This window comes from Trichoderma citrinoviride (genome assembly GCF_003025115.1).
Source record: "Trichoderma citrinoviride strain TUCIM 6016 unplaced genomic scaffold BBK36scaffold_8, whole genome shotgun sequence".
Taxonomy (NCBI): Eukaryota; Fungi; Ascomycota; class Sordariomycetes; order Hypocreales; family Hypocreaceae; genus Trichoderma; species Trichoderma citrinoviride.
In genome coordinates, this window is record NW_020194716.1 from 29,490 (window position 1) to 44,387 (window position 14,898).

Genomic DNA, 14,898 nt, shown 5'->3' on the forward strand with positions numbered 1-14,898 from the left:
ACGACACGAGCGAGAAAGAGGACTCGACTCAAAGTTGTCGCAAAAAAAAAAAACATTCTAATAGTTTGGTATCTGACTGTAAGCCTCGTGCGTCCCAATCTATTTCTTAATGCTCCGCTTTGTCATTCTTTTCAATTAAAAGGCGCCCTCTGCACCTGCTGGTTCATGCCACGGGATAAAGGATCATAAAATGTCATCACGAAATGAATCTTGTTCCTTGATTGGCAAGGCTACATAATCGGGCTTTTGCAATGCCAGTTCAAGTAAGTAATCTAGGATCGGACAATAGCGACGAGAGCCCTAACCTTCAAAAGGAAGCCGTCAATAGCGTCGTGTACCCCATAAAAGGCTGGTCTTATGCCGTGTCAGCCGCATCAGCGTGGTGATACAGTCTAAAACATGCCGAATATAACCCCTTAAGCTGCTTCTGCTCGTTCCATAATACGATGTACATATCACCTCGGTCCACGAGGGAACAGCGGCAACGGTAAATAAATAGTCGCTTTGTCTCCCGTTTCCTCCACGGCTCTACGGACTGACTTTTACACCTTCTGCACTTGATTACATGCTACAAATAGCAGAGTGGGCAAAATGGAGAACAAAGCCAACCACTCACTTCTCACGGTCTCTCTGGTAGCAATGACAGCAGCGACGACCGCCGCGGGCCAGCTCTTTGTGCCTTTCTACGGGACAAGTGCCAATGGATTCAATCAGCCTCCCAGGGGATGGAATTCTTATGGTATGCAATCTCGGGCAGGCACATCCTTTACGCTGAATCAGGCGGACGTTCAAAGCCAATGCGATCTTCTAAATGCCACGGCGGGATACACGCTGTGCAGCCTGGATTCGGGCTGGTCGGCGGATGGAGGAGACCAATTTGGTCGTCTTGTGCCAAACACCTCTCTTTTTCCAAACCTGACAGCCTTGGCAAATAACCTGCACTCTCAGGGCAAGCTTCTTGGAATCTACGCGCTTCCAGGGGCGCTGTCCGCCGACGCTGGCGTTACTGTTGAAGGAACCAACATCAAATTGGGAAGCTTGTTTGACACGAGCCAGCCGAGCTACAACCTGAGGCAGACTTTTGACTTCAGCAAAGACGGTGTCCAGCAATGGCATAACTCCGTTGTCAACAACTGGGCCTCAATGTAAGTCTCTGTGCCTCGCGCTTGAATGGCGCTAACATACCACGACAGGGGAGTGGACTACATCAAGCTAGATTACATGACACCGGGTAGCCCAGATGCTAACGAAGATCTGCCTGCCAATAACTCTTTGGCCGCAGTGGCGTACCATAAGGCAATTCAGCAAGCCAGTCGACCGATGCGGTTGGATCTCTCGTGGAAGCTTGATCGGAACTCAGCAGCAGATTTCTTCCTGTGGCGCGGCAATGCTGATGGATTGCGCCTGGACCAAGATATCAATAATGCCAATCAAGGCATGTTCTTGGGATTCAATACAGTGCAGCGAGCCATAGAACAGTACCGAAGCTTCATTAACCAGCAAGAAGAAGATCCAGCACGCCAGGGTACCCCGATAATGATCCGTCCAGACATGGACAATATGTACACTGGTAACGCCCAATCACTCACGGGCCTCTCAGACGTACAAAGATACACGGTTGCAATCCATTGGGTTGGAGCAGGCGCAAATCTAATCACCGGCTCGGATTTATCACAGCTTGACACCCTTGGGCGAGAGCTCCTTTACGATTCCGAGTTTCTGTCTGTCGCTGATTTCACAGCTCAGTATCCGATGCAACCAAAGAACCCTTTCGGAACGGCAAGTCCGGGATCACAGGCGTCCGAACAGCTTCAGGCATGGATTGCTGGGCCGAACACGGATAATAAAAATGCTGTGGTTGTTCTCGCGAACTACGGCCCGGATCTAGGACAAGGTGGTTTTGGTGGAAATCTTCAAGGGGTTCAACTGGTGAATATCTCATTGTCGCTGCTCGGGATAGCAGAAGATCAACCCAACGGGGCACCAGGCTGGAGTGTTCGTAGGGTACTCGGAGGTGGCGGCTCCGGCGGCGGAGATCACAGTGACCTTGGAATTACCAGGTCTTCCATTGCATCGTTCTTGGGCCCCGGCGAGAGCGTACTCTACTATCTCACAGCTTCTAACTAAGTGGAGGTAAAAGAGAGGAAAGATTAGTATAGAGAAGCAAATATATGTTTAGTTCTGTTGCAATTGAGACAAACACGTAGGCCGCCAGTCAATATCAACAGAGTGCTATTAAAATGTACCACTGGCGTTGAGGCGAAACCGGCGGCACTTGGCTTCTTGATGACAAGAGTAAAACAAGGGGGACGAAAACTACTACTGAATGTTTGTGTGACATACCATGAGAGTACGTTAACCTGCGGTCTGCAGTCTCTGCCTGATTGAGGCATCTCTAGCTGCTCGTAAATAGACCATGTATTTGAAAACTGATAGCTTAGTTAGTGACTGTCTCGTCAAGATGGGTACAGTCAGAGATGTTGCGTCTTCATATCGAGTTCGACGATGACGGTCCAGATCAGAGGTGGCCAGCACATAAGGCTGTATGTAGTACTACCTATCATTCTTAATCTAATCTGCTCCTAGTAGGGCGGCCACGGATAAACCTGCGTGCCACAGCAGGTAACCACTTGAATGGGGAGCTCAACGAGCCCTGATGCTTGATATCCTGTCCCAGTTCGTTCGTTTATCCTGCGTTACTGTTGGAATAAACAAAAAGATGCTGTCAACAAACCGTGTGTCCACTTTCCCATGTTTCCCAACGCGAAAATTCTGAAAGCCCATGACTATTACTTTCGCTACCGGAGCTTTTGTTCAGTCAGGAAATGGTGGCGAGCAGCGGGGTTTAAAATAAAGCAGTTTACATGGCCATTGGGGGACTCGCGATCGTACGACCGACGGGCACATAAACGAAGGGGAATATGTAGTACTATCAGTGTGTAATACAGATCTTGATAACCCGTATGATCAGTATGAGGCTCTCGTACGCCGAGGCATCATTATTCCCACTGCAAGTTATCCGGCAATAGGGTGCTACTACTTCTGTGAAACAAGAAGAACAGCAGCTGGAAATCCAGCCGCTCGGAAACACGAGGTTTGGGTGCTATGCTCTATAGAGAAAAATCTTAGTAACACACGCAACGAAAAAACACACAGCTGATATTAATCTAGGTCTGCACCGCCTTGTTCTCCTTCTCGAAATATAGGCGTGCCACGTCCAAGGCCTGCTCAATGCTGAACGCGATTCTGGTGCACTCGCAGTCGCGAGTCCACGTGTTATGGAAGTTAAGATTCTTGCCCAGCTTGCTGTCCATGAGGACATGGGGCACTCCGATAAGTGTCGACAAGATGTGACCGTGGAGACGGTCGGTGATGACGAAGCGGGCAGAACCCAGCAGTTCAAAGCCGGCAATGGCCTTGGCCCAAGCGCGCTGATTCTTGCCGTTCTCTCGCTTAGGCGCAGCAGGTGAGCCGTTTGCTTCGTCGCCAGAGTCTTTTGGCGGATCGATATCCGGTGTCTGTGTAAACTTCCAGTCGACTTTCTGGTAGGTCACTTTGCCGACGCCCTCTCCCAGGTCAAGTTCACCTTCGCCAAACTCAATGTTGGATGAGTCGCCGTCGGAGATTTCCATGTCTTTCCTGGCGAGAATGAGGATATCGTGACTGTAAGCTTGTTAGTACGATCGCCGAGATGATATCGGGTGGCCAAAGGCGCAGGCAGCGACAATACGTACGTCTTTTTCCCATTGACTCTAAAGTCGGATCGATTTCCCCACATGAATGCAATATCCGGGACGAGATGGCTATCGATGCCCTCCTTGTTGCCAAATGTCTTGTCGAGCCAATCATAGCTAGGCTTGTCCCGCGCAGCCAGTTGCAGGTCTTTGTGCTTCCCAAAAGCTTCCTCGGTCGCCTTGATACGCTCCGGATTCGTCATGTACACGCTCTGGGGGAACGCTCGGATGGAGACGTTGGTGAAGCTCTCGATCATCTTCATGCGGGAAGGCTGGTCCTCCCAGTAGTAGTCGTTGAAGTTGCCGCCACCTGCCATGATGATGGCCGAATTGGGCCGGTGATCTTCGAGAACTTTGCGAAAGCGTTTGATGTCGCAGTCTCTGTCCATGAATCTGCGCCGGGAAGAGAGAATCGTTAACACAAGAAATCGTCACGAGGGGTGCAACATGAGGTAACAGCTGTTTTTCTTACCGACATGCTTCCATCATCTCAATACCGAGCATGCTCATGAGTATCTGCTGGGCGGACCAAATGGCGGCGTCGCCCTTGTTCTCCGTCTCTAGGTAGCCCCAGATGTTCGCATACCGAACGCCCTTCAAGCTCTTGGAATAGGCTTGAATGAGCTTCTGTTGGAGGTCGTTGACAATGTCCTCACAGCCGATCGAAGGGGGTACCGTGAGATCATAGGAAATGTTTCTCCTGCTCTCCGCCAAAGCCGGCGGGGAGCACTCTTTCGCCGGCCATATTGAGGGGGAGCTGGGAAGATGTGATCTCAGGTCAGCGCTCTGTGCGAGTATCACCAAGAGCAACGATATCAGGAGGGTCGCCCCGGCGATGATGGTGGCCCTGCCAAACCGATTCGCGAGCAGCATGGCGAGAAGCGTGAGACCGCAGCGGTGCTCTTGAAGGCTGACGGGTGTACAGGCGTCACGGAGTGGTTGTCATAAGACAAAAAATAACTGAGATCAAACCACAGTGGGACGTGTTAAGGAGCGTCGCGGATACGGAGTAGCGTGTGCCTCACTCCAGTGGCAATGCCATTCATTACAAGGAGCGTCAAGACACGCAAAGCTGGACAAGTAACTGGTACTTGATCATTCCGCGAGTAATTGCTGACCCATGTCATTGCGCTTAAGGCTGCTGCCCCTGACTGCTTCAAAGCCGGCTTGCAACTCTAGCGTCAGCTACCAGGATCGGCCAGTTGTCGTCTCCACCAAGCCGGCCAGCTAGTCTGCTTCAGGATGGCGATGCCGGTGATAAAGCTGGACCTCAGAGCATCTCACAGACTCGGGCTCATGAAATAGGAGTTCTGACAGTCGTAGAAGTACTTGCAGTACATAGCGGCAAATATCGATCATCATTCGCTAATAAGCACACCTACGTGGAAAGTGGCGGCCGGGGCAGACCGGGGGTCATGTATCAGACAAGACTCCCGGGCTTTTAGCTATTGTCTGGGGCAGTCCCCTCGTGCCAATCCAATCTTGACCTTTCCATGAACCGATTTTTCCTTTCTCTTCATGCGCCATCGTGGAAGGGCATGATGTTCTTGTTACTTTTATTGTCTTTATGATTGTATTATCTTAGAATATGCTCAAGATGGTTTTTACCGCCTACTATCGGCGATTACGCTCATTCTATCTCTTCTTCATTCTCCTTGCTATCGCATTACTTATCCTCAGCAGCCGCGAAAGCACCCGATCTTTGCTTCTCGGCAAAGACCCGATTTGGCAGAACCTCTTCACCACGGATGACGATCTGCTGTGGTGGAATGACCGTTTCCCATGTGAGAAACATGAACCGATACGCATCGCCATCCTCGAGTCTGCCGGTGTCCACGATGAGGTGACGGCAGCGCTGGTCTATGCCTTTGGCGGGCATCCCAACGCTGAGTTGCGGCTCTACTTTGCTCGCCAGCGCTACCAGTCCGATGTTATCATCAACAGCCTCGAGCTGGAGACGCCCATTCTCTCGGTCAACAGCTCCAACTACTTCAAGAGGGACGTCGCAAACCTGCCGCCTCCTCACTTTGTTGTCTCTACCACTTGCGAACTGGACCTTGAGAAACCAGAATCGGTTGTCGCTCCTCTCCGTCACCTGCTATTCAACGAGACCACGCACTTGTTCTGCCTTGTACATCACGCCGATTTCTGGGATAAGGGCACGCATGTCGACGTCGTCCGAGAATGGGTCGACCGAGAGCGTGTTGATTTCATCGGTCTCAGCCAGCACACGGTTGATTATCTTCTGCAGAAGTCAGTGACTCAGTGGCAAAATCTGCAGGCAAGTGTCACGGCGCGAACATTTCCTCCAGTTTTCCCGGTCAACCAGACACACAACGAAAGTATCCATGAAGTCTCGCTAGCGATGCAAGGGGACTATGCTCCTGAGCGCCGAGACTACAAACGCATATTTGGAAGCCTGGACAACGTCGTGAAGAAAATCAACGGAAGTGCTGCGACGGCTGGCGATCACACTGACGAGACGGTCAAATTGCATTTGATCGGACACGGCCCACACGTCGAAGTACCTGAGAACATTCGCGGCAACGTTGCGTTTGACGAAGATCTTTCGTATCCCGACTTTTACAGGCTTTTATCGCAGTCATATGCGGTGATTCCTGCATTTGCCTCCGAAACCTATCTCGACCGCAAAGCTTCGTCAACAGTTCCCGCTTCGCTTATTGCGGGAGTTCCATTGGTGGCAAACGAGAAGCTTCTCGCGTCCTATTCATATTTGCCGCGCGAGGCAGTCTGGCTCTCGGAGCCGGATGAGAGGGAGATGGAGACAATCGAGAGGGTGGTAGGCGATAGGGAAGCGTTTATGGAGAAGAAGAAAAAGGTCAAGGAGGCAGCCGAAAACATAATGAAGCAAAATCGGTTGAACGTGAGAAAGTGGATGAACGAGGATTTCACCAGGCGCGGGATCGTGCCTGAAGACGCCGTCTCGACATGACGACGCCCTACAAGCGACTTTTACGGCATCATAATACTTCGATTTGATTGGGATTTTGGGATGTGGGTATTCAGTCATATATGGATCATGTAGCATGTTTTTTTTCCTCTTGCGCTAGACTGACGAGAGAAGGGTTCTCTTGTTGTTTCGTTCTTCTTGCAGCTTCCTCACCAAGCCGCCGTATCTTTTCGCACCACAGATCTATGAGAGCCGCGGTAATTCTGGACTCGCATCCCTTCCTTTCCCCCCTCCTCATACACTCTTTCAAGTCATTGTTGCAAGGAATTACTGGCATTGGGCAGCACCCAGCCCTCTGTACCTGGTACTTAGCTTACTTAGCTTACAGAGCGGCGACTGAGGGACATATCGGAGTTGGCGGCATTTTTCTTCAGAGTTGTCAAGTCTTGGCAACTATTCCATGTTGACGGCTCTTCAACAGCCGCAGCTTGTGAGTGGCCGGATGATGTTCTTTAGCTCCCCGAAGCTATTATTAGGCGGAGCTGCCAAGGCGTTAGCGTAATGGAGGCGACGCAATCAGGAACCCTACTGATGGTACTCCGTATGATTAATGAAAGAAGAGATTGATCAACTGTGTCTGTGCTTGTTATTGGGGCGGAGAAGGTTACCAGTCGGTACGGACTTCAACCGCAGATACTAGGAGTACAAGTACGAGTACTCATCAGCCGCATACATGTTATGTACAATACGTATATATAATCCGTAGGGTGAGCCTTGTCCTTGAAGTCACCTCATTGCCTATTTGAGTACATACTGGTATATTAGTCTCATGCAAAAGTGTGTGTGTGTGTGTGTGTGCGATTCCAACACATGCCATGCAGAGAAAAGGGGTGGGACGCGTCAGTGGTGGCTGAAACGGACAGTCGCGAGAAGTTTAAAAAAAAAAAAAACTACACGGCGATTACTTTGCTCGTCCGGGGACTCGTAGTGGTATTAGATACTTGCGACCCGGTTCAAGAAGTTACCTGTATTCCTGGTAGGCTCGCACGACTGGCGTTACTAGATAAAGTACTAGTGTTCCCAATAGTCCGCAGAGTTCCACGGCCGAGTTGACTTTCAATTGCTTCTAGCCTGCTTTGCCTGCCGGAGCTACCAGTATGTAGGTAACTTGCAAGCACGGAAAATTCTTGCTTCGCAACCGTCCTGGAGCACTTGTCGCTGTACGAAGCGTCTCTACGAGTGCTTCATGCAAGGCGTCAGCAACATTCAGATAGTATTCCATTCTCCGTACTCGCCGGGACGACACCTAAGGCAGTACGGGGCCCTGAGCATACGTCTGACATTACCTACAGAATACCTTATACTCCGTAAGAGGTACCCGTACGAGGTCCGTGTACTGGTACCTGAGGAATGGTGCGAGAGCGCACGGAAATACCTCCCTCGCACTATCTCTCACCTCCGTAACATAAGCGCAACTGATAGCTTGCCCCTTTACTAGTGCCAGTGCTAAACGCTGGTAATCTGTGGCATTTCCATTGCTGCCTCAGAGCACATTGGAGATTTTGCTTCTGTAACAAGAGTACGAGGTAGTAGCTGTTTGCTGTGTTCTTCTCTCTGTCGTTGTGTTTACGGGAGTATTCCTGACGTTCCTTTATACCGTATTTCCCCAGTCACTCGCTCAGCCTTTTATTACGAAGCACACTCCAATATGAGTGAAGCCCCCGAGGCCCATCCACCCTCCAGGCGCCGCGTCGCCTTGACCGTGCTGTTCCACTCGACATGCGCCATCCTCAGCACCATTCTTTCCAAGTCTGCCTTGAACGGCATTGATGCACCCGTAACACTTCTGGCTTTTCAGACCTCAGTACAGGTCGTGCTCATTACAGCCATCGGCTACTTCACCAAATGGATCACCCTGTCAAGACCCGTTTCGGTATGTCGCGACCGCTTGGCTTTCTCGACGATTGTGTCACGGGGGGGGGGGACCGGCAATCTTCCTTGGGGTGTCACTGCTGCCTTTGTGTGGTCGTTGCGAATGCTAATATCGTGTCGTACATCTGCATAGGCATGGATTGCGCTTCTCCCACTCACTGCCGCTCGACTTGTCGGCATTCTGGCAAAGACGTACTGCCTGGCCTCAGTTAATGCCTCCGTCTACCAGATTGCTCGGGGACTTCTCCTTCCCTTCACCTTGATGTTGTCGCTCCTCGTCCTTCGACCACGCCCATACTACCCGCCACTGTCGCTTGCCGGATGCGCCTTGGTCATGGCCGGCTTTGGCGCCGGAATGGCTTCCGACTACAGCCAGATGCTGACCAGTGGCAAGGGCGTCTTTCTGGGAGTCATTTCGAGCTTCACTACGGCCGTCGAGTCAGTCGTCGTCAAGCGCTTTCTAGGGAAGAGCAGCGAAGGCATGTGGCAGATGGTCTGGATGTCCAACGTCATGGCTTGTGCGTTTTATGCGCCACTGCTCCTCTTGTCCGGCGAGATGGGAACCACCATGGCTCTCTTCAGCTCGACGGCAACAGCTGAGGTCTCGGCCAGCGCTCGCCAGTTCCTGGGCACCGCCGTGCTTACCGGCGTGGCTGGGTTCCTGCTCACGATAGCCACGTTCATGCAGATCGAAGTCACCAGCCCAACAACTCACATGATTGTCACCGCCGCACGAGGTGTCGCCCAAAGTGCCATCGCCGTCGTAGCTCTTCGAGAGCCAATCACCGCCAATCGTGCCGGCAGCATGGCACTTATTTTGGGCGGGAGTGCCTTGTACGGGTGGGCGAAAGACCGTTTCGCACACAGCAAGAAAGGAAGCTATCTGCCCGTTGCTCAAGACGCCCAGCTAGAGAACTTGAACAAAGAGGGTCGTTAGATCCATGTCCACCCGCCATTTTATGCATATTCTCTGAACATACTCTTGAACTAGAACTTGTATATTCTGCATACTGCATTTGCATTGGTCATAATAAGCGATTGACACTTTCAAGCGTGCTATGCTTTGATGAGAGAGTCACCGACGGGGTGATCTGGTATACGGCCTGAACAGATAGATATGGATATAAAATAGATGCAGCGCCAAGCTTGTATTCTTTTCCGCCCTGATGTAATATCTCGCCAAATAACCTCGTCGAGTCTTTCATGAAGATTGTTCAAAAATGGTCAAGCCTCATCAAGGAAATTTGTTTCCATCGCCGGGTATAATGCCGGCCATTCTTGAATAAGTACCCACGACAGGTTTCTAGCCAGATGTAGAAAATACGTCATACACCCGCGAATTCTTCGATAGCATTAAGACTTCCCTGAAAGCCATTGGATTCAAGCAATGCTGCAGATGAGCTGCGCAGTGTTACAAGATGACGGCCGCGGTAATCACAGAGCGTCAGCAATGGCAAAGGGTCATGCGGATAAAAGAAGAAGCAACAAGCTTGTCTAAGCTTCGCACTTATGGACGGGGTTTCTTCTAATACTCCAGTCCTATTGGTAAGACAAGTCCAACAACAACTCCCGCTTCTCGTTGACCTGGCTCAGCTTAAAGTATCTCTCACAGTTGTAGCTACATATATGCTTAGTGAAGGCCATAGAAAGATGTTTGGGATAAGAGACTCAAAGCTTACCTCCAACACGCGGTGCCAGTCGCCAATCTATTTGCGCCTCGTACGTATTCCCGAATATCTTCATTCAGCTTCTCGTCCGTCTCACTCCAAGGAAGTCTAGCCTCGGCAGCAACGCAAATCTCATAATGCTCTTGTAAAAGGTCAAGTATCTTGCCTATGGCCTCCTCAATGGATAGGTTGTCGGTGTTCATGAATAGTAAACATAGGTTCTCCAGTTGAGAAACGCGCTGCCGCCGGAGTGATTAGCGGATCAGTACCCTATCAACACTTGAAACGTACAACTCACAAATTCTTTCTGCAGAGATAAGACCTCATTGAGCAGGATAGTCAGCTTGGTGCATTCCAGCACAATTTCTTCCATCGCCTCATGTCTCCGAATCCATTCTGGAAGCTCAAATTCCATGGCGTACTCATTCTGAGTGATGCTAGGTATGACCCCAACATCATCAGACCTCATCTTGAAGTGATCCCAAGGGTCAGGGAGGTGGTCCTCTTCCCGCACTTTCTGTTGGTTGGCTGCTCCATTGACGTAGTCGTGGAGCTCTTTCCTCAATCGCTCGGTGGATACAGGTCCAAGGCCACTCCGAAGGTCTCTCAGGATAGGATATAACATCTCCACGGTACCGCGGGCACCTGGAGGGGGGGTATAATTGGGGTTGGGACCAAGGCAATCGTCAATGCATTTGTTCGTCTCAGCGCAACACTGCAGCGTGCCTTGTCTGTCGTGGGTGAGTTCCCCACCAGTATCAATCTCTGTTCAATAATGTCAACGCTGATATTCCACATCTTGTGGCCTTTACACCATAGATATGCTCACCATCATCCCAGAAGAATATCTGCCTCACGCATTAGCAAGCCGCCTTGATCTTTGACTGGACAGAGATTCATACCCAATAAAGGAACTGAGACAGTACCAATAGCTTATCCTTCTTGCAATGGGGGTAGTAAATACCCGCCAAAAGTGTATAGTTGCCTCGAGCCCGGTGCTTGGCCTTCTTTTCCTCTGCGACATTTACACTGGTGAAATATAAGTTAGTAACTCCTAACGACAAATCGTAAAGTGGTAGCGTAGTTGGAGACAAACCTTTGCAACCACTCGTCGAGTTCCAGGTTAATCTCGTCAACATCTGGTTGGAACTCGCTGGGCCATGCAGGCATGAAGGCTAGAATATCAGGTATGAGGACCTTCTTATTCAAAGCCCTTCTGATAACATCTTTGCGTTCATTAAAGGCTTCGGCGGCAGCTTTATGAATATGACTGCTTCCGACGGTGTGCTTAACAGCAATATCACGTATGAAATCGATAACACTCCATAGTGAATCCATGATTCTGGCCCTCACGAAGCTCTCCTAATTTCGAGCGTGATGAGCTCTTCGATACCGCCATCGTTGACGGATATTCAGCATCGCTTAAATATACCCGCTCTTAGGGATGCTTTCCAATGCCCTTGGATTGAGATATCATCGTCGGCCATGCTCATCATCCTCGATACGCACCAATGTTACATGGCTCATCAGTTGTTGTCAGCCCCTCCGGCAGATACCTTCGATCAACGTTACGAAGCGTGACTTTGTATGCAGCATGTCATCCCAGATACCTATGTAACGATGACTAGCTGGTATCTTACAATCCTTCAACTTGTAGCCTGGCCGGGCTCCTTGGAGAGGATTCCTGAATGAAGCTAAAGTAAACGTGTGTCAAGGATGGATGCTGCGGGTCAGACCGAGCGTATGGAGTACGCCGTAGAGCTGCGTGGTATGCACATGGATCATTGTGAAGTTGTATAAAAGTGCAAGCAACGGGGGGCGTACATACGAATAGAGAGTAAAGACGGTGGCAGACCACTGCAAAGGAGAACTTTGCCAACCTAAACGTTCCAGAAATGATTCCCTTTGATGGACTAACATGATTTGCGGCGGCAGCAACATGAAGTGTAGGATATGGGGAGCCACAAAAGTATCACCGAATCTATGTAGTACTGTGAGCTGCTTCGCCTGTTGGAGTTAGCCATACGCACATTTTGTCTCTTACACGCCGTATTGAATGCTCATCATAACCCTAGATCATATCGGCAGGGTTACAATCTTTTGATAAGTAACTGGTAATTCGTTGAGGCTATGAAGCTATGGTACCAAGTACTGCTCATATCCATCAGCAATCAGCATGGCTCGGGCCGTTGCGAAGCTGATTGTGAATCCCCGCGTCTTGTCTAACCGCGAACAGCAGCTGCATCTCCAAATACGCGATTGGAACCTTTCTCACCTCAGCACTATTAGCTAGCCGCTTCTTATCAAGGCTTCTTACCTTTGTTGACTCCGAAACTCCGCTCCATCTGAAGTCCTTCGTCTAGCTGCACAATCATGTCTACTGCAGCGTTTGTAGGCGAGAATTGCGGCGCTGGATAGAGAGCAGTTGCACTCGAGAATTGTAACGCGAAAAGCGCGATATCTATTGTTCTGTAGCTTGGCTCTCTGTGGGATCAGAGGCAAATTCCCGCCGATCTCAAGGCTTATTTGCATTCAACGGCATGCAGTTGTTGAGGTGAAGAAGTGACATTGGCTTAGCTACCTTAATTTTGGTATGTATAATGACTGCCTTAACTATCAACAGCTACGGAGTGCAGGTGGTCTTTCTAATCCTCCTTCGGCTCCAGAACTCCAATGTGCAGTACCTCCTCGGTGGTTATGTCGAACTTGAGAGGCAACAACTGTCGCGTCTGATCAAAATGCACGCTTCCATATCGCAAATAGGCTGCAAATGTGTCTTCGACATTATCCTTATCCTGGTGCTCTTCGGAGTCCCAGAGGTCGGCCAAGAATGAATCCAAAGCTCCCGGGGGCCCGTGGCTGAGTTTCATGGTTGAAGTATTGGCAAGCGCATCATGGACAAACTTTTCGGCTGCATGCCACGTTTCGTCTTTGACTACGCCTTCACCGGCGCGCTGTTTCGTGAGAAGCTCGAACTGCCGTGTACCGGACCATCCTGTCACCTGTTGAAAGTAGAAGGTCTCTTGGAGGGCTGGAGCGAGGAACATATGCTTGGCATAGTATTCGGGGCCGTTGAACCCATCGGATGGATCGATAATCTTCCGAAGCCGCTCAAACGCCATGAAGTGTGAGAGATAATCCGTAAAACTCTCCATCATCACACCAAGATCTGGACAGTTCATCTTGTCGACGGGTGGACAGAGGAGAGGGAGATGCTTGAGAAGGGGAGACTTGTGGAAGCCATTCGAGTTAGTCTTCCCTCTCCAAAGTGCCACATAGATCTCATGCCAGCGCTTGATGAATGGATTTTCGCGTTTAGCAGCGATGAAGCCGTTGAGCATTGTGTCTACCCCAGGCCGGATCTCGATCACGAAGCCGGCCATTTCGTAGGGGGAGCTGGGGTCTTCAATCTCTTTCCAGCAGATGTCGTCTATGTGTCGGAACAAGAACGACCCGACGTCCATCCATACGCCCCCGTATTTCCACAGCAATGGAAGGCGTATAAGGTCACCTTGGTGCGGACCGACGTGGACGCCGTCCATTGTATTGTTATTGAAGGCATCGGGGAAGAATGATTCCTCGACGAAGTGGTAGATGTTCGTTTCAGAATTGGGGACGCGGTCGAGGAGATGGACTGTCCATTCTGGACCGAGACGGCGAACCCAGTTGATAACGTTTCGCTGGACCCAAGGAGGCATTTGGCAGTAACCAGCATGCCAAAATGCCCAAACGTTCTTGTCCGACTCGATAGGGTGTCGAGATTGTAGCCATGATGCAATCTCCTCGTCTGAGCGAAGGTCCAGTTTTTCAGCAGGTATGGCCTTCAGACCAACAGGAACTGCGGCCTTGTAGGTGTCCTCCGCGTCAGGCGTACTCTCAAGTCTGGACGGGGCCATTTCAGATCCTCTCTAAGGATTACGATCAAAGTGGACAATATGAGACTGCACAACGATTATTGTCGTCACAGGGCCATGGCACAAACCCAAGGTATCAAGAATCACGAACGGGTGATGAGACACCCATATTAAGAAAACATGACTCCGACGAATCGATTGCCTTGTGCACAAGATGCGGAAATCTCAAAGGCGCACTTACTCACATAGGTAGGTGGCGATGGCACGCCAATGGTCTACAATGAGGGGTCCGTAAGACAAGCAGATAATACAACTTACTCACAACCAGTAAGCAATTGCCCAGTGAAGCTGCATATGAAGACGCTCCCTTGATAGTGAAGAAGGACTCATCAAAACAACATCCACGTCTTGCTTCGGCCACGATTGACAATGTTTGGACAGGGTTATGGTCCATTGAAGGACGATGTGACGTTGCAGTGCGTTCGCCGAGAAAAACGGCGGTCTTCAGAGGTGATAACCCTTGCATATCTCATTAGCGCCTACATTTACAACTCTGCATTCTGCTTTCTTTGAGACAGACTTTGCTTCTCGACAGATATACCCTAAAGTTGTATATGTGGCTCTGATGGGTTAGCCAGAAGCAAAGGTGAGATACGCTTTATAGTTTGTGGTAGAAAAGTAATGAAGTGTCCCTCAGTATTCCTTGTCTTCTCTTTTCTCTTACTATCGCCAGATACATCCCCCAGTTCGGCGGAAGAAGCTGCACCAATTGCCCCCAAAATCCAAGCGTTTGGCTCGGG

At 50.2% G+C, this 14,898-nt stretch overlaps 6 protein-coding genes across 6 annotated transcripts; 3 read left to right on the top strand and 3 right to left on the bottom strand.

Annotated features, from left to right (window-relative positions):
* Positions 1-639: 639 nt before the first annotated feature.
* Positions 640-2,127, top strand: BBK36DRAFT_54667 (glycoside hydrolase family 27 protein; the record flags this gene model as incomplete). Its single annotated transcript, XM_024898235.1, has 2 exons — positions 640-1,145; positions 1,194-2,127. The coding sequence occupies 2 exons, from the start codon at positions 640-642 to the stop codon at positions 2,125-2,127; spliced, it is 1,440 nt and encodes a 479-aa protein (XP_024748819.1).
* Positions 2,128-3,147: 1,020 nt separating this feature from the next.
* On the bottom strand, positions 3,148-4,607 carry BBK36DRAFT_163227 (hypothetical protein; the record flags this gene model as incomplete). The annotated part of the gene is made up of 3 exons (XM_024897738.1): positions 3,148-3,663; positions 3,735-4,127; positions 4,207-4,607. 3 exons carry the CDS (start codon positions 4,605-4,607, stop codon positions 3,168-3,170), a joined length of 1,290 nt encoding a protein of 429 aa, XP_024748820.1. The 3' UTR covers positions 3,148-3,167.
* A 634-nt stretch (positions 4,608-5,241) lies between these two features.
* Positions 5,242-6,692, top strand: BBK36DRAFT_1135482 (hypothetical protein). Its single transcript, XM_024892659.1, has one exon. It carries the CDS (start codon positions 5,332-5,334, stop codon positions 6,685-6,687), a length of 1,356 nt encoding a protein of 451 aa, XP_024748821.1. The 5' UTR covers positions 5,242-5,331; the 3' UTR covers positions 6,688-6,692.
* A 2,018-nt stretch (positions 6,693-8,710) lies between these two features.
* BBK36DRAFT_1135483 (hypothetical protein) lies at positions 8,711-9,514 on the top strand (the record flags this gene model as incomplete). Its single annotated transcript, XM_024892660.1, has 1 exon — positions 8,711-9,514. A coding segment is annotated over one exon (804 nt), but the record flags the coding sequence as incomplete, so codon positions are not given.
* Positions 9,515-10,116: 602 nt separating this feature from the next.
* Positions 10,117-11,582, bottom strand: BBK36DRAFT_66121 (terpene synthase; the record flags this gene model as incomplete). Its single annotated transcript, XM_024898459.1, has 6 exons — positions 10,117-10,195; positions 10,257-10,483; positions 10,543-11,009; positions 11,074-11,092; positions 11,147-11,273; positions 11,341-11,582. The coding sequence occupies 6 exons, from the start codon at positions 11,580-11,582 to the stop codon at positions 10,117-10,119; spliced, it is 1,161 nt and encodes a 386-aa protein (XP_024748823.1).
* A 1,307-nt stretch (positions 11,583-12,889) lies between these two features.
* BBK36DRAFT_1120957 (glycosyltransferase) lies at positions 12,890-14,140 on the bottom strand (the record flags this gene model as incomplete). Its single annotated transcript, XM_024890763.1, has 1 exon — positions 12,890-14,140. The coding sequence occupies one exon, from the start codon at positions 14,138-14,140 to the stop codon at positions 12,890-12,892; it is 1,251 nt and encodes a 416-aa protein (XP_024748824.1).
* Positions 14,141-14,898: the final 758 nt, after the last annotated feature.